At 44.8% G+C, this 17,937-nt stretch overlaps 1 protein-coding gene across 4 annotated transcripts in view; it reads left to right on the forward strand.

Annotated features, from left to right (window-relative positions):
- Window positions 1-3,345: 3,345 nt before the first annotated feature.
- The window catches only part of LOC143935254 (glycogenin-1-like), a 35,019-nt gene continuing 20,427 nt past the window's right edge, over window positions 3,346-17,937 (forward strand). For 3 of the 4 annotated variants that reach the window (XM_077458965.1, XM_077458969.1, XM_077458968.1), the window contains exons 1-4: window positions 3,346-3,486; window positions 9,000-9,066; window positions 11,090-11,231; window positions 13,006-13,180. In XM_077458965.1, the coding sequence (XP_077315091.1) occupies window positions 9,060-9,066; window positions 11,090-11,231; window positions 13,006-13,180 (324 nt within the window). In that variant the 5' untranslated portion in view covers window positions 3,346-3,486; window positions 9,000-9,059. Of the gene's footprint in view, window positions 3,574-8,999; window positions 9,067-11,089; window positions 11,232-13,005; window positions 13,181-17,937 lie in introns of all 4 variants that reach the window. The other variant, XM_077458966.1, reaches the window with a different exon arrangement.

Here is a 17,937-nt window from a genome sequence, read left to right on the forward strand (position 1 = left end):
TTTATATAAAAGGGATTTATATATAATATATATATATATATATATATATATATATATATATATATATATATATATATATATATATATATGCAAAACCTTTTTTTTTTTCATTTTGGACAGAACAAGGATAGGTTAAAACCCCTGTCAGGTTTTTTTTTCCACCCATCTATGTCCCATTGCGGAAATTTTTCCCGTTCGCTTTCTGGCCTATAGCCAAACAGTAAATGAGAGAAAATCCCTGCAAATTAAGGGAATTCCTTGGGTGGGAGGTCACCAGAACTAGTGTCCCCAGTGGAAGGTTTCCCCTCTTTTACTTTTCTGGGGACAACCCAGAATTTGGGATTTTCTTTTACTTTCAATGATAATGGTAAACAGGGCAAATGGAGAGGGGGGATCTCCCTAACAGGGGCACAGACAGCAATAAAAACTTACAGATGTTCTAATCCATCCACTTCACTATCCAAAACTAAAAAGTTTGCCTAGTTATACTTTGAGGCTATTTATCATATCACTTCTAGAATTAGTCATATGGTATTTACAGCACTGGCACGTGGTGCACTACCCAGCAGGGTATTATGTTCCTTGTACACAGCTTTGTATTACGTGTCATATTCACTTATTTCATCATTGTTAGTGAGCTAACAATGGGATTATCTATCACGTTTATACATTTCATTTCATTTTAAGTAAGAGCCACACACTCTCTCTCTTTCTTTTTTTTTTTAATATTTAACTCTTGGTGGACACATTATAGTGTTAAAAGTGCAGCTTTTTTATCTTTATTTTGTATCTGACGTTTTTCATCATTTCCATATTGTTTGGTGCATAGGTGGTCTGTCCCTTCTCTCTTTTTCACACGATTTATGATTGATCAGATGCGTCCCCGGCTATACCAGGCAAGGAATGATGGCACCAAAACGGCAAGTGATGAAGACCTTGTTGCTTCTGGCTTCATTCCTCTGATGATTGTCTCTGTGGGCGGCTGACCCGACCACTTTTAGTAGTTCTCGGCTGCCTGGTGGAACACGAGAGCTCTGGAATGGCAGGGAAGGGTGGGGGCGCTGTAAAAGTGAAACTGGAAAGCCGAGCGCAGGCTGGGAAAAAAAAAGAAGCAATACCAGGATCATGGCTGAGCCACGGTCCGGGTATAACTGCTTACTGCCCAGGCCATATACACTCACCAGCCACTTTATTAGGTACACCTTGCTAGTACTGGGTTGGACCCCTTTTACCTTCAGAACTGCCTTCGTTCTTCATGGCATAGATACAACAAGGCGTTGGAAACATTCCTAAGGCCGCGTACACACGCGCGGACTGTTGGCCCAACCTTGTCCGCTGAACAGTGTTTGGGCAGACAGTCCGCTCGTGTGTGGGCTTTCAGCGGAGAGTTTCAGCGGACAGTTGGACGGACAAGGTTTTACGGAAATTCCGAAAAACTGTCCGCTGAAACCTTGTTTCAACGAACAGTCCGCCCGTGTGTAGGCTTGTTCGTCAAACTAAGTTCCGCGCATGCTCAGAAAGGATTTTCAAGCCGAAAGTTATAATGCAGTGTATAGGACGTCGTATTTTGCATCCCGTCGTACGTGCCGTTCACGTCATCGCGCACGGTTTCAGCAAACTGTTCGTTCGTCGTGTGTGGCCATGTCCGTCCATGCTAAGTTTGAGCGGACTGTTCGCTCAAACTGTTGGACGGACAAAGTTGGGCCAACAGTCCGCGCGTGTGTACGCGGCCTAAGAGATTTTGGGTCCATGTTGACATAACAGTTGCTTCTGATTTGTCGGCTGCACATCCATGATGCGAGTCTCCCGTTCCACCACATCCCAACAGGGCCATTTTTTTTTTTCGATTGGGCACACTGGGCAGTTGCACGGCGGCCCCACCCAGGGCCGATCCTCAGCGCTGCAATCGGTTTCAGAAGACTTGAAGTTTTGACTGACTGCACTGGTTGCTCACTTGCTAGAATTGCCGGCCGCCCGGCGTCCAGCTAGCAACCAGTGACATCAGTCAGAGGCTGCGGCCGCCCCAGCAGTCATAACGCGTCGCGGCTAGTGAGCAAGCTCCGCCCTCCTCTGCCATGTTCTTCATACACCGTGGCTCAGAGGGAGCTGAGTGAAACTTTCAGTTTCTGAAGACCTCAAGTAAGTCTAACTGTCTAAGTCAGACTTAAGTAAGTTCAAGTGAAGTTGTGCCCATTAAAAGCAGCCATTGTGCCCATCAAACACAGCCACTGTGCCCATCAAAAAGCCGCTGTGCCCATCAAAAACTGCCACTGCCCATCACACACAACCACTGTGCCCATCACACACAACCACTGTGCCCATCAAACAAAGCCACTGTGCCCATCACACCCAACCACTGTGCCCATCACACCCAACCACTGTGCCCATCAAAAACTGCCACTGTGCCCATCAAACACTGCCACTGTGCCCATCACACACAGCCACTGTGCCTATTACACACAACCACTGTGCCCATCAAACAGCCACTGTGCCCATCACACACAGCCACTGTGCGCATCACACACAACCACTGTGCCCATCAAACAAAGCCACTGTGCCCATCAAACAAAGCCACTGTGGCCATCACACACAGCCACTGTGCCTATCAAACACAGCCACTGTGGCCATCACACACAGCCACTGTGCCCATCAAATGCAGCCATCGTGCCATTAAACGCAGCCACTGTGCCCTTATTGATAGTTTGCATTTTTATTCTCATGTGTGATTGTGTGGACAGGGCCCCAGTGCCCTAGACCTCCTCTGTAACTTAAAACATGCAACCTGTAGAATTTTTTTAAACGTCGCCTATGGAGATTTTTAAGGGTAAAAGTTTGTCACCATTCCACGAGCGGGCGCAGTTTTGAAGCGCGACATGTTGGGTATCAATTTACTCGGCGTAACATTATCTTTCACAATATAAAAAAAAATTGGGCTAACTTTACTGTTGTCTTATTTTTTCATTCAAAAAAGTGTATTTTTTCCAAAAAAGAGTGCGCTTGTGAGACCGCTGTGCAAAAACGGTGTGACAGAAAGTATTGCAACGGCCGCCATTTTATTCGCTAGGGTGTTAGAAAAAAAAAAAAAGGTATAATGTTTGGGGGTTGTAAGTAATTTTCTAGCAAAGAAGAAAAAACAAACAAAAAAAAAGCAGTTTTTAACTGATAAACAACAAATCTCATAAAAGAGTCTCAGTCCTTAAATGGTTAATAACCGGGTCAGGCGATGTCAGCGCCGTACGTGTCTGCCTGGCACTGAGGACTGGCTCAGCACACTGCAGATGGTGCCATGCGCAAAGCTCCGCCCCCTCCAAGCCCAGCTGCCCCGCCTCTCCGCCGACTACAGATGGGGCCATGCACTGAGCCCCGCCCCCTTTGCCAAGCAGCCCCGCTTCCCGCAACGCCCACTGGCAGAGACGTCACGGGAGCCCGGAGAGCCCGCAGAGCGACACCGCACACAAGGGCAGACAGAGGACTTCCCGCACCCAGGTCTCCGGATTGCATGATTGTCTGTGTGCCGCCGGTACCGGGGACTGCCCTCCGAGATCCCCTCTACTAATCACAGTGCATGGGGAGGTGTGTGCAGGGAGCCTGGCATGGAGGAATCACTGAGTGTGCCACCTACATGGAGGATTGGGGGTGCAGGGAGGACAGGCACTGCTGGGTGTGACCCCCCCCCCCCCATAGAATAAATCTGGTATTTTTCATAAGAAAATTACTAAGACACCCCCCCCCCCCCCCCCATCAACATTGTATATACCCTTTTTTTTTCTTTTTTTGGTTTTATGTCACATGGTATTTGCGCAGCGGTTTTTCAAACGCAAATTTTTTTTACATATTTTTAGAACGCACTTTAACCACTTAAGGACCAGGCCTCTTTTTCAGACTCGGTGTTTACATGTTTAAAACTGTTTTTTTTGCTAGAAAATTACTTAGAACCCCCAAACATTTTATATTGTTTTTTTTTTTTCTAACACCCTAGAGAATAAAATGGCGGTCATTGCAATACTTTTTTTCACACCGTATTTGCGCAGCGGTCTTAGAAGCGCACTTTTTTTGGAAAAAAATTCACTTTTTTGAATAAAAAAATAAGACAACAGTAAAATTAGCCCAATTTTTTTTTTATATTGTGAAAGATAATGGTACGCCGAGTAAATTGATACCCAACATGTCACGCTCCAGAATTGCGCCCGCTCGTGGAATGGCGTCAAACTTTTAGCCTCAAAAATCTCCATAAGCGACATTTTAAAAATTCTACAGGTTGCATTTTTTGCGTTACAGAGGAGGTCTAGGGCTAGAATTATTGCTCTCGCTCTACCGATCGCGGCAATACCTCACATGTGTGCTTTGACCACCGTTTTCATATGCGGGGGCTACTCACGTATGCGCTCGCTTCTGTGCACAAGCTCGTCGTGACGGGGTGTTTTTAAAAAACTTTTTTTTTTTCTTATTTATTTTAATTGATTTTATTTATTTTTACACTGTTTTTAAAAAAAAATTAAAATGGATCACTTTTATTCCTATTACAAGGAATGTAAACATCCCTTGTAATAGAAAAAAGCATGACAGGTCCTCTTAAATATGAGACCTGGGGTCAAAAAGTCCTCAGATCTCATATTTGGGCTAAAATGCAAAAAAAAAAAAATGACATTTAAAAAAAATATACCTTTAAGAGGTATGGGCGAAAGTGACGTTTTGACGTCGCTTCCGCCCTCCTATGGTATAGAGAAGAGTGGGGGCCATCTTAGCCTCACTTGTCTCTATGCCCAGCTAGGAAGAGGACCCGATCGCCTCCGCCGCTATTGACGGCTCCAGTAAGCGGCGGAAGGTGCGGGAGGGGGGGTGGCACCTCTCCCGCCGCCGATAGCGGTGATCTCGCGGCAAATCCGCCGCGGAGACCACCGTTATCGTAAAGCCGACCGCCGCCTGAAGAGATGGATATCTCGGTTGTGGCAGCAGCTGCTGCCGTTACCGAGATATCCCTCTTCAAAAATAGGACGTACATCGTCGTGCGGCGGTCGGCAAGTGGTTATTGAACAATAATAATAAAAAAAAAAGATATATAACCCAAATATTTGGTAAAATTTTAAAAAAATGATGTTATGCCAAGTAGATACCTAACATGTCACGCTTCAAAAGTGCGCACGTTCGTGGAATGGCAACAAACTCTGATACTTAAAAATCTCCATAGGCGTCACTTAAATATTTTTTTTTTTTTTACAAGTTACATGTTTAGAGTTACAGAGGAGGTCTGGCAGTAGAATTATCGCTCTCGCTGTAACGTTCGCGGCGATACCTCACATGTGTGGTGCGAATACCGTTTCAATACGCGTTCATTTTTGCATGCGAGCACGGGGGTGATTTAAGAAATGTTTTTCTTTTTTTTTTTTATGTTTGACACTGTTTTTTTAATTACTTTAATTCCTATCACACAGGAGGGATGGGGGCGTTTTAATCTTTGTTTATTTTTTCTTATTTTATTTTTACACTGTCCCTTTATTTCTTTATATCACTTTTATATCTGTATTACACTGGAGGGATGGGGGTGCTTTACATTTTTTTTTTCTTATTTTATTTTTACACTGTCCCTTTTATTTATTTTTGTATCACTTTTATTTCTATCACATGGGAGGGATGGAGGCGTGCGCTTTAATTTCTATTTATTTTTTTCTTATTTTATTTTTACACTGTCCCTTTTTTTTTCATCTATTTTTTTATCACTTTTATTTCTATCACACGGGAGGGATGGGGGTGCGCCCTTTAATTTTTTTTTTTTTTCTTATTTTATTTTTATACTGTCCTTTTTTTTTCTTTATATTACTTTTATTTCTATCACACAGGAGGGATGGGGTGCGTGCTTTCATTTTTATTTTTTTTCTTATTTTATTTTTACTGTCCCTTTATATATATATATATTTTTTTTATCACGTTTATTTCTATCACACAGGAGGAATTGGGGCACTTTTACATTTTTATTTTCATATATATTTTAAATTTTTTTTTCAACTGTCTCTTTATTTATTTATTTTTTATTCCTATTACAAGAAATGTAAACATCTTTTGTAACTATTTATGGAGAGATCTGTGGTCAATAAAACCCCAAAGCTCTCCTTTACCAAAAGAAAAAAAAAAAAGATCTTTTGTTTAAAAAAAGAAAAGGAAATTGATTCTTTCTGCCCCAGACCAGAAGTGGTGTCATGACGTCGCTCTGGTCCTCCAAAACCATAGAGGCAATCAGAGATGATCTGGTCTCTGGGAACCTCTATGGCCGTACATGTCTTTAAAGTGGTTGTAAACCCTTACAAACCACTTTGACCTACAGGTAAGCCTAGATTAAGGCTTACCTGTAGGTCCAAGAAATATCTCCTAAACCTACACGGTTTAATGCGCCATAGACAGCGGTGCACTGGGCAGGCCACAGATCGCGGCGATATGTCGCGAGTGTCGGCTCCCAGTCGCTCCGGGATCCATGGTAGTGGGGAAGAAGAAGACGGAGGACCGCTTTGGGGGCTTCGTATGGTAAGTTATTCATAATGAGCTAGTATGCTATACATACTAGCTCATTATGCCTTTGCCTTGCAGGGCGTTTTTTTCTTTTCCCTTTACTTCCTCTTTAATCACTTCCTAAATGTATAGAATGTATCTTCCAAACATTCCCGGTTCTGTGTACATAAAATACACAGTTATGGCAAATTAAAGTGTAGCTCAAGGCAAAACTATTTTCTTTTTTTTTTCTTTTCTTTTCTTTTTTTTTTACTTTTTGGTAGAATGGAGAGAGATTAGAACATCTGCCAATAGAAAATATTTTTTTTTGTTTATTTAGCTGTATATTTCTTACTATTACAAATTACAATAACTTCCATCAAAAAAATAACCTAAAATAAATGTTCCTATTGATCGCAGCGATACTGTATGTTATTTATTGTTTGTACCCGTAGTAGGTCCCGGAACCAAAAGTGTGCATTTTGCTTTTTTTCATCCATTCTAAAACACACTGACCTTTGACCCTTCCCCATGACCTTTGACCTTAACCTTGGCTCAAACCCTGATCTATGTATTTTATCTTATTTTTTATTTTATTTTACTTTTTTTTTTTTACATTTTTCTCCTCTAGTATGGAGAAAAAGATGCAATGTACAAAAATAAAATAAAGAAACAGTTTGAGAGCACAGACATCTCATGCTGGATCTCTATACCGATATGGACGGGGTAATGTGTTAAGAACGAAAGGATGCCACATTGTTTGATGGAAATGATCAACCTACAGAGGGACTGAATTCCCAAAGACGCCCCCCGAAAATAAAAGTGAAAAAGTTGATGCAGCAGGCTTGTCCATTTTGCTGAAATTTCATTGCAGCAACTCAAAATGGTCCTCAGTATTTTGTATGGCCCCCAGGTGATTGTATGCATGCCTGACAACGACGGGGGAAGGTCCTAATGAGATGTCGGATGGTGTCCTGGGGTATCTCCTCTCAGATCTGGAACAAGACCTTACTGAGCTCCTGAACAGACTGAGGTATAGCCTGCCATTCTTGGATGAACCAAAACATAATGTCCCAGAGGTGTTCTATTGGATTTAGGTCAGGAGAGTGTGGGGGCCAATCAGTGGTATCAATTCCTTCATCCTTCAGGAACTGGCTGCATACTCTCACTACATAAGGATGGGCATTGTACACCAGGAGGAACCCAGGACCCGCTGGACCAGTGTAGGGTCTGACAATTGGTCCAAGGATTTCATCCTGATACCCAATGACAGTCAGGGTGCCATTGTCTAGCCTGTAGAGGTCTCTTCATCCCTCTATGGATATGTCTCCCCAGACCATCGCTTACCCACCACCAAACCAGTCATGCTGAAGGATGTTACAGGCAGCATAACGTTCTCCGCGGCTTCTCTTTCACGTCTGTCACATGTGCTCAGGGTGAACCTGCTCTCATCTGTAAAAAGCACAGGGCGCCAGTGGCGGACCTGCCAATTCTGTTTTTTAATGCCAATCAAGCTCCATTGGGCAGGGCCATAAGCACAGGGCCCACTAGAGGACGTCGGGCCCTCAGGCCACCCTCATAAAGTCTGTTTCTGATTGTTTAGTCTGAGACATTCACACCAGTGGCCTGCCGGAGGCCATTATGTAGGGCTCTGGCAGTGCTCATCCTGTTCCTCCTTGGACAAAGGAGCAGATAGATAGAGGAAGAAAAAAGCTCTGGACAGGCGCACTCCGGATCAAATCTGGAATAGTTGATGCCTTTATTGTTCAAATAAAAAAACACTACATCACACGAACCACAGCAGAAAACGAGGGCATAGAACAAAAAAACGTACGCGTTTCACGCTAAATTTAGCGCCTACTCATAGCTATGAGTAAGCGCTAAATTTAGCGTGAAACGCATCAGTATTTTTTTCTTGTTCTATGCCCTCGTTTTCTGCTGTGGGAGAGACAAAGCAGTGGCGCCATTGGCTCCTGCTGCTGTTAGTCAGCCAATCGGGGGAGAGAGGGGGTGGGGCCAGGTCAGGGCTCCCTGTCTGAATGGATACATGGAGCTCTGACTCAGCTTGGGTGCCCCCTGTAACAAGCTGTTGGCTGATACATCCGAATTTCTGAACAATGAAAATTTGTACGAATTTCAATTCGGAACGAAAGGAACTGCACTTGTCTACCATAAATGCAAGGAGCCAACTGCAGAGTGCAGAGCCCATAGCAAGCCATCAGAAGCCTTGACTCTAATAATAGCCTGACTTTAATAACACAAATTGTGGGTTCTGACATGTTGCACTCCTTAGGTTTATTGAAAAGCCCTCCCCCCTCTTTATAATAATCATTCTAGGAATCCCTCCCTGCTATAACTAGCATCATGTATTATGTGTTCCTGTGTGGGTGTGTAGAGGCGAGCTATTGATTTACAGAATGGAATTTCTGCTATGTGCACTAAATGACATGTGTGACCATTATATAAGAACTGTGCTGGTTATGGACAATGTGAAGATCTGTTACTGTTATTATTTGTAGAAATACGTTGAAGAATCTCACGATAGATTTTAACCAAGGCTGACCCAACATCCATCCAGAATGCCCGGTAAGTAAAGTTAGACTTTCCATCTGTACTACACTGCAGAAGCTTCACCTTCCTAAGCAGGGCGGCATTGGGGGGGGGGGGTGCAAACTGGACAATTACTCGGGTCCACCATGCTCTAAGGCCCCTCTTCTAACAGCGGTGATATTGCATTACAACTTTGCCTAGTCATTGCATCCCACAGGTCAGTGCCCACAGCCCTGCCGTGACTGTGGGTTCCTCCTCCTCCACTCAGACCCCTGTGTTTGCCATGGCATCAGCTGTGGCTTCCGCCATGTGATTTATCTGCAAGGATGAGATGTAACCCCCTTCCATCTCATATAGGCACATGCTAGAGCTGCACAATTAATCGTTAAAGAATCGAGATCACGATTTTACCCACCCTCCCGATCTTAAAAAAGCATTTCCTCGATTCAGTGCAGAGAGTTCTCTGCACAAGCCAACAGCTGTCGAAAAAAACAAAACAGGCAGCGTGCCAAGTTTCTCACAACATCGCTAAAGAGAAACATTGTAACATTTAGTTCTTTTAGATCAATGGGATGAACTTCTGTCTGTAGATGAGGGCAGTTTAACCACTGAACCTTTTCTGACACTTGTTGCTTACAGGTTAAAATCAGTATTTTTTTGCTAGAAAATTACTTGGAACCCCTCAAACTTTATATATATAGATATATATATTTTTTTAGCAGAGACCCTATTGCTGTTGCAATATTTTATGTCACACTGTATTTGCACAGCGGTCTTTCACACGCAATTTTTTTTTTTGGGAAAAAATGCACTTTAACCACTTCAGCCCAGGAAGATTTTACCCTCTTCCATACCAGAGCACTTTTTGCGATTCAGCACTGTGTTGCTTTAACTGACAATTGTGTGGTCGTGTGACGTAGCTCCCAAACAAAATTGAAGTCTTTTTTTTTCACACAAATAGAGCTTTCTTTTGGTGGTATTTAATCAACTCTGTGGTTTTTATTTTTTGCGATATAAACAAAAAAATAGCAATTTTGAATTTAGAAAAAAAGCATAATTTTTTTTTTACTTTTTGCTAAAAAAAATATCCCCAAAAAATATTTAAAAAAATTTTTTTTTCCTCGGTTTAGGCCGGTACGTATTCATCTACATATTTTTGGTAAAAAAAAATCGCAATAAGCGATTATTGATTGGTTTGTGCAAAAGTTATAGCATCTATAAAATAGTATAGGATAGTTTTATGGCATTTTTATTGATAAATGTTTTTTTTTACTAGTAATGGTGGCGATCAGCGATTTTTATCAGCGATCCTAGCCCCTTACCACGTGATCAGCTGTCAACCAATGACAGCTGATCACATGACGTAAACAAAAGATCGGTGATCGTTTTTTTTTTTTTTTTACTCACGCTGATAGCGTGAAGAGAAAAAAAAGCCGATCACCGGCTTATGTGCAAGAGACATCGGTCCTGAAGAGGAAGGAGGCACATCTGCCTCCTCTGTGCACACCAGTACCACCATTAGTGCCACCTGCCAGTGCCCATGAGTGCCGCCTATTAATGCCCACCAGTGGTGCCAATCAGTGCCACCTAGCAGTGCTGCCTATCGGTGTCACTGATCAGTGCCCATTATTGCCACCCATCAGTGCGCATCACTGCCACCTATCGGTGCCCATCAGTGCCGCCTCATCAGCGTACATCAATGAAGGAGAAAAATTGCCTGTTTGCAAAATTTTATAAAAAATATACATTTAAAAAAAAAAATTTGGTCTTTTAAATTTTTTTTAACAAAAAATAAAAACCGCAGAGGTGATCAAATACCACCAAAAGAAAGCTTTATTTGTGGGGAAAAAATGATAAAAATGTCATTTGGGTACAGTGTTGTATGACTGCGCAATTGTCATTCAAAGTGCATCAGCTCTTAAAGCTGAAAATTGGTCTGGGCAGGAGGGGGGGTTAAGTTCCCAGTAAACAAGTGGTTAAAAGGATGCATGGAAAAAAGTATGTGTGTCTCAGTGCCACCAAATCAAAGATTCACTTAATTTCTCCTTTTGTCTCTCAGTTACAGCCCAAGCGTTTGTCACCCTCGGCACCAATGATCTCTATTGTCAAGGCGCTTTAGTTCTCGGGAAGTCGCTTAGAAATCATAAAACATCCCATCAGCTGGTGATCATAGTGACGTCGGAGGTTACCGGTCGAATGAGGTAAGCTGTGCTCAGGAGCATGCTCAGGTTAATCGCCATCTGAGACGGCTGTTTTTGGAACAACCCTTTCCAGTTATGCCACCACCCCTACTTCCAAAGATGCCACCTCATTTTTGCTACTCCCCCTTTGGTTGCTGGGATGCTGGCACAGCAACGATTAATAAAGTGGCCCTACCACCTAGTAACCAATGACACCGACACGACGGTTGGTTGCTAGGATGCCCGGTGACTGGGCCATACCATGTCATTGGTTGTATGGTGCAGTCGGGTGCCTGTGGCATAACAACCAGTGGTGCTGTAGTACCCAGCTGCCAGCAACCTAGCAACCAGCTTAGTAATGCTGCCCTTTGTATACAGAGCAGTGTTACTGAGCTGCAGTGAGGGCAGAATGTCTGGAATTGGACACTCCACCAAGGGTCTCACTTTGCCTCATTGGTGGCATGCCCCTGACTGCATTGTAGGGAAGAACGACAATGGAGTTTGAAAGAGAATCTGGGCATGTTGGCAACATTTTGGTAAAATGCATTAGAGCCATTGATACAAGGCAAATAATGTACCCCATCATTGGTGTCAGTGGAAGGAATAGTGCCCCATCATTGGTATCAGTGGGAGGAATAGTGCCCCATCATTGATGTCTGTGGGAGGAATAGTGTCCCATTATTGGTGTCAGTGGGAGGAATAGCGCCTCATTATTGGTGTCAGTGGAAGGAATGGTGCCCCATCATTGTTATCACTGGAAAAAATAGTGCCCCATCATTGATGGCAGGAATAGTGCCCTATCATTGGTGTAAGTGGGAGGAATTGTGCCCAATTGTTGGCATCAGGGAAAGAAATTGTGCCCCATTGTTGTCCGTCATAGGAGTAGTGCCCCCATTGTTGGTGTCAGTGGGAGGAATAGTGCCCCATCATTGGTGTCAGTGGGGAGGAATAGTGCCCCATCATTGGTGTCTGTGGGAGAAACAGTGTCCCATTATTGGTGTGAGTAGGAGGAATAGTGCCCCATCATTGGTGTCAGTGGAATGAATACCGGCCCATTACTAGTGTCAGTGGAAAGAATAGTGCCCCATCATTGGTATCAGTGGAAGGAATGGTGCCCCATCGTTGTTATCACTGGAAAAAATAGTGCCCCATCATTGGTGTCAGGAATAGTGCTCTATCTTTGGTGTCAGTGGGAGGATTGTGCCCAATTGTTGGCATCAGGGGAAGAAATAGTGCCGCATTGTTGTCAGTCATAGGAGTAGTGCCCCTATGGTTGGTGACAGTGGCAGGAATAGTGCCCCATCGTTGGTGTCACTCGGAGGAATAGTTCCCTGTTGTTGGTATCAGGAAGGAATAGCACCCCATCATTGGTATCAGCGGGAGGAATTGTGCCCCCTTCTTGGTGTCACTGAATGTAATGCTCCAAGGGCTGGATATAGGCAGGCAAAGAGACACATTTTGGAGACCGCTATAATACAGTATTTTCCTGATTTCTTCTGTTCTGAATGAATGAAAACATTTGTCCTGGAGAAAATATAACTGAAAAGGATTCCATTTTGCACCAGTTAGCACAGAACGAATGTCCATGCAGTTTCACAGGACAAATACTCTGCAATTTGTTTTATCATTAAATACCCCCTACAGTTTCCTTATTCTGGCATCATGGTATCTATAGAAAAACACTGGAGGAAATCTAGTGGGTGGTCCTGTCTTCCTCCTGTGTTTTTTCCACAGAGATCAAAGGACTCCTGTATGAAGTTAGATTTATACCAGTTGTTGGCTCTTCTATTTGCAGGGGAATCCTGCGGGAAGTTTTTGATGAAATCGTTGAGGTGGACGTCTTGGACAGCGAAGACTCGGTACGCCTGTCTTTGCTGAAGAGACCAGAACTTGGGGTGACCTTCACCAAGATCCGGTGCTGGACCCTCACACAGTACACAAAGTGCGTGTTCCTGGATGCTGACACCATCGTGAGTACGGCAAAACCCCATGTGGACCTATAGTGGTTCCTTTTTGTCAGCATTCCAGTGTTCTAGGTATAACAATTTGCTGTCAGCGTTCGCCAATCCTTTAAGAATAATCCCCTTAAAGCGAAACTCCAGACTGCCTTTCAGGTGGTTTTGCCCCTGCTCCATTATGTGCCAACGGGCTCTACCAGGCCATCTGTGTGCGCAGATAGTCAAGCAAACTATCTCATGTACAGAGGGGCAACAAAGTATTTAGTCAGCCACCAACTGCGCATGTTCTCCCACTTGAAAAGATGAGAGAGGCCTGTAATTGTCATCATAGGTATACCTCAACTAGACAAAACGTGGAAACAAACCCAGACAATCACATGTCTGATTTGGAAAGGATTTATTTGCAAATTATGGTGGAAAATAAGTATTTGGTCAATATCAATAGTTCATCTCAATACTTTGTTATATATCCTTTGTTGGCAATGACAGAGGTCAGACGTTTTCAGTAAGTCTTCACAAGGTTGTCACACACTGTTGCGGGTATGTTGGCCCATGTCCTCCATGCAGATCTCCTCTAGAGCGGTGATGTTTTGGGGCTGTCGCTGGGCAACACAGACTTTCAACTCCCTCCAAAGGTTTTCTATGGGGTTGAGATCTGGAGACTGGCTAGGCCACTCCAGGACCTTGAAATGCTTCTTACGAAGCCACTCCTTCGTTGCCCGGGCGATGTGTTTGGGATCATTGTCATGCCGAAAGACCCAGCCCCGTTTCATCTTCAATGCCCTTGCTGATGGGAGGAGGTTTGCACTCAAAATATCACGATACATGGCCCCATTCATTCTTTCATGTACATGGATCAGTCGTCCTGTTCCCTTTGCAGAGAAACAGCCCCAAAGCTTGATGTTGCCACCCCCATGCTTCACAGTAGGTATGGTGTTCTTTGGTTGCAACTCAGCATTCTCTCTCCTCCAAACACAACGAGTTGTGTTTCTACCAAACAGTTCTACTTTGGTTTCATCTGACCATATGACATTCTCCCAATCCTCTTCTGGATCATCCAAATGCTCTCTAGCAAACCTCAGATGGGCCCGGACATGTACTGGCTTAACCACTTGAGATCCGCGCTATAGCCAAATGACGGCTACAGTGCGGATCTCCTTTTCCGGGACTACGTCTATTGACATAGTCCCGTGTACGAGCGGCCTGAGCGCCCCCTAAAGGGGCGCGCGCGGCGCGCTCTGTGATCGGCGAGTCCATGAGACTCGCCTGATCACCGATCCGTGCAAGGGGTCGATCCCGACCCCTTATCACGTGATCAGCTGTCAGCCAATGACAGCTGATCAGGTGATATAACGGAGCCGGTAATCGGCTAGTATTCCTCCTCGCGCTGACAGCGCGAGGAGAAAAAAAAAGCCGATCACCGGCGGCCGTGATCGGGACATCAGTCCCGATCACGGCCAACAATGCAAGCGCCCACCTGCCCCCTGCCAGTGCCCACCTGCCCCCTGCAGTGCCACCCTAATAAAAAGTAAGTGCCCCCCGTCAGTGCCACCCAGCAGTGCCCATAGTGCCACTCAGCAGTGCCCACAGTGCCACCCACAGTGCCCACAATCTGCCTCAAAGGTGCTGCACCCCAGTGCCGCCCATCAGTGCCCAGCAGTGCCGCCCATCAGTGCCCAGCAGTGCCGCCCATCAGTGCCCAGAAGTGCCACCTATCAGTGCCACCTATCAGTGCCCATCAGTCCCATCTATCAGTGGTACCTATCAGTGCCCATCCATGCCACCCATCTGTGCCATCTTATCTGTGCCCATCTTTGCCTATCAGTGCCGCCTTATCTGTGCCCATCGGTGCGGCCTTATCTGTGCCTATTAGTGCCGCCTTAACTATGCCTATCAGTGCCCACCAGTGCAGCCTATCAGTGCCCACCAATGCAGCCTATCAGTGCCCACCAATGCAGCCCATCAGTGCCCACTAATGCAGCCTATCAGTGCCGCCTAATCAGCGCACTTCAATGAAGGAGAAAAATGACCCGTTTGCAAAATTTTATAACAAACTATTAAAACATGATTTATTTATTTATTTATTTTTGCATCTTTTTTTGTTTGTTTAGCAAAAAATAAAACTCCGAGCTGTAACTAAATACCACCAAAAGAAAGCTCTATTTGTGGGAAAAAAAATGATAAAAATTTCATTTGGGTACAGTGTTGTATGCCCGCGCAATTGTCATTCAAAGTGCATCAGCGCTGAAAGCTGAAAATTGGTCTGGGACTGAGGGGGGTTTAAGTGCCCAGTAAGCAAGTGGTTAAGCAGGGGGACACGTCTGGCACTGCAGGATCTGAGTCCCTGGCGTGTGTTACTGATGGCAGCCTTTGTTACGTTGGTCCCAGCTCTCTGCAGATCACTGACTAGGTGGCCCTGTGTGGTTCTGGGATTTTTGCTCACCATTCTCGTAATCATTTTGACTCCACGGGGTGAGATCTTGTGTGGAGCCCCAGATCGAGGGAGATTATCAGTGGTCTTGTATGTCTTTCATTTTCTAATTATTGCTTCCACAGTTGATTTCTTCACACCAAGCTGCTTGCCTATTGCAGATTCAGTCTTCCCAGCCTGGTGCAGGTCTACAATTTTGTTTCTGGTGTCCTTCGACAGCTCTTTGGTCTTCACCATAGTGGAGTTTGGAGTGAGACTGCTTGAGGTTGTGGACAGGTGTCTTTTATATGATAACAAGTTCAAACAGGTAATGAGTGGAGGACAGAGGAGCCTTTTAACTACTTCCCACCCGGCCAATATATATATACGGCTGCGTGGGAGCTCTCTCCTTCGGACTGGAGGTTCAGGAATGTCCATCAAAAGGAGGGGGATCACGCGCACACGTGCGTGCCCACATAGCAAAATGGAGTCGTGAATAAATACCACCAAAATAAAGCTCTATTTGTGCAAACAAAATGATAAAAATTTCATTTGGGTACAGAGTAGCACGACCGCGCAATTGTCATTGAAAATGCGAGAGCGCTGGAAGCTGAAAATTGGGCTGTGAAGGAACGGGGCGAAAGTGCCCTGTATTGTAGTGGTTAAAGAAGAAGATACAGGTCTGTGAGAGCCAGAAATCTTGCTTGTTTGTAGGTGACAAAATGCTTATTTTCCACCATAATTTGCAAATGAATTCTTTCAAAAATCAGACATTGTGATTGTCTGGATTTGTTTACACATTTTGTCTAGTTGAGGTATACCTATGATGACAATTACAGGCCTCTCTCATCTTTTTAAGTGGGAGAATTTGCACAATTAGTGGCTGACTAAATACTTTTTTGCCCCACTGTACAACTGTGCTGCACGACCCTATCATTGGTGTCAGTGGGAGGAATAGTGCTCCATCATTGGTGTCAGTGGGAGGAATAGTGCTCCATCATTGGTGTCAGTGGGAGGAATAGTGCTCCCTCATTAGTATCAGTGGGGGGAATAGTGCCCCATCATTGGTGTCAGTGGGGGGAATAGTGCCCCATCATTGGTGTCAGTGGGGGGAATAGTGCCCCATCATTGGTGTCAGTGGGGGGAATAGTGCCCCATCGTTGGTGTCAGTGGGGGGAATAGTGCCCCATCGTTGGTGTCAGTGGGGGGAATAGTGCCCCATCGTTGGTGTCAGTGGGGGGAATAGTGCCCCATCATTGGTGTCAGTGGGAGGATAGCAGAGGGGAGCTAAGAAGCAATCCACCCAATAACCCTCCTCAAATAGTTTCCCCAGTTCCTACTGGGAAACACATGCTGCCGGTTAACGAAAAATGCCATTGGCAGCCAGCTTCTTCTTTCTCCTTTGCCGGCCCACCAAGGACATCATGTGCCTTATCTTGCGCATGCCCCATGCAAAATTACACTGCAGGAGGAAGCCTCTTCCCTGAGATCTTCCAAGAGGTGAGGAATGCCTTGGCCACTTATGATTTGCCAAGTACACTGACAGCTTCTTAGTGGGATCTCTCAGGAGGGTTTGGACTATGATCTGAACACGCCTGAGCTCATCCCTGGTCACCCATGCCTACGATGTACCAAGAAGTGGGAACCCTTTTACAACATAGGTAAGTAAAAGCAAAAATATTTTATTTGAAGAATTGTTTGATGATTGCACATGACCATGCAAAGCTGCATGCTGATGTGAATCTCAGTGAAAGGTGGGAAAGTCCAGTCCATCCAACACTAATATTTGGTAGATGAGTGTTCAACCACATGACAACCTCAGATCAGGGGAGATCTCTGTGCTGGGTTCCCGAGTCTGTATACCTAGCATGCCCAATATGAGGGTTCTCACCCTAGAGGGATTTTAATGTATTGTATGGAGAATGGAACAAAGTGGGCAGGAACAGAGCCAGGGCCAAGTATAAAATGGAGATCTCAATGGCAGAAGTGTAACTAGAACCTTCAAAGCCCTGAATTCGGCCATGAAACCCCCTCCCTACTTCTCCACCCTCAATAATAACCCCTTTCCCTGCTTCTCCACCCTCAATAATAACCCGCCTTCTCCACCCTCAATAATAACCCCCCTCCCCCCCTTCTCCACCCTCAATAATAACCCCTTTCCCTGCTTCTCCACCCTCAATAATAACCCGCCTTCTCCACCCTCAATAATAACCCCCCTCCCCCCCTTCTCCACCCTCAATAATAACCCCCCTCCCTGCTTCTCCACCCTCAATAATAACCGGCCTTCTCCACCCTCAATAATAACCCCCCTCCCCCCCTTCTCCACCCTCAATAATAACCCCCCTCCCTGCTTCTCCAC

The sequence above is a fragment of the Lithobates pipiens genome, unplaced genomic scaffold (assembly GCF_037356315.1).
Source record: "Lithobates pipiens isolate NorthernLeopardFrog02 unplaced genomic scaffold, aLitPip1_a1.2 Scaffold_28, whole genome shotgun sequence".
NCBI classification, from domain to species: domain Eukaryota; kingdom Metazoa; phylum Chordata; class Amphibia; order Anura; family Ranidae; genus Lithobates; species Lithobates pipiens.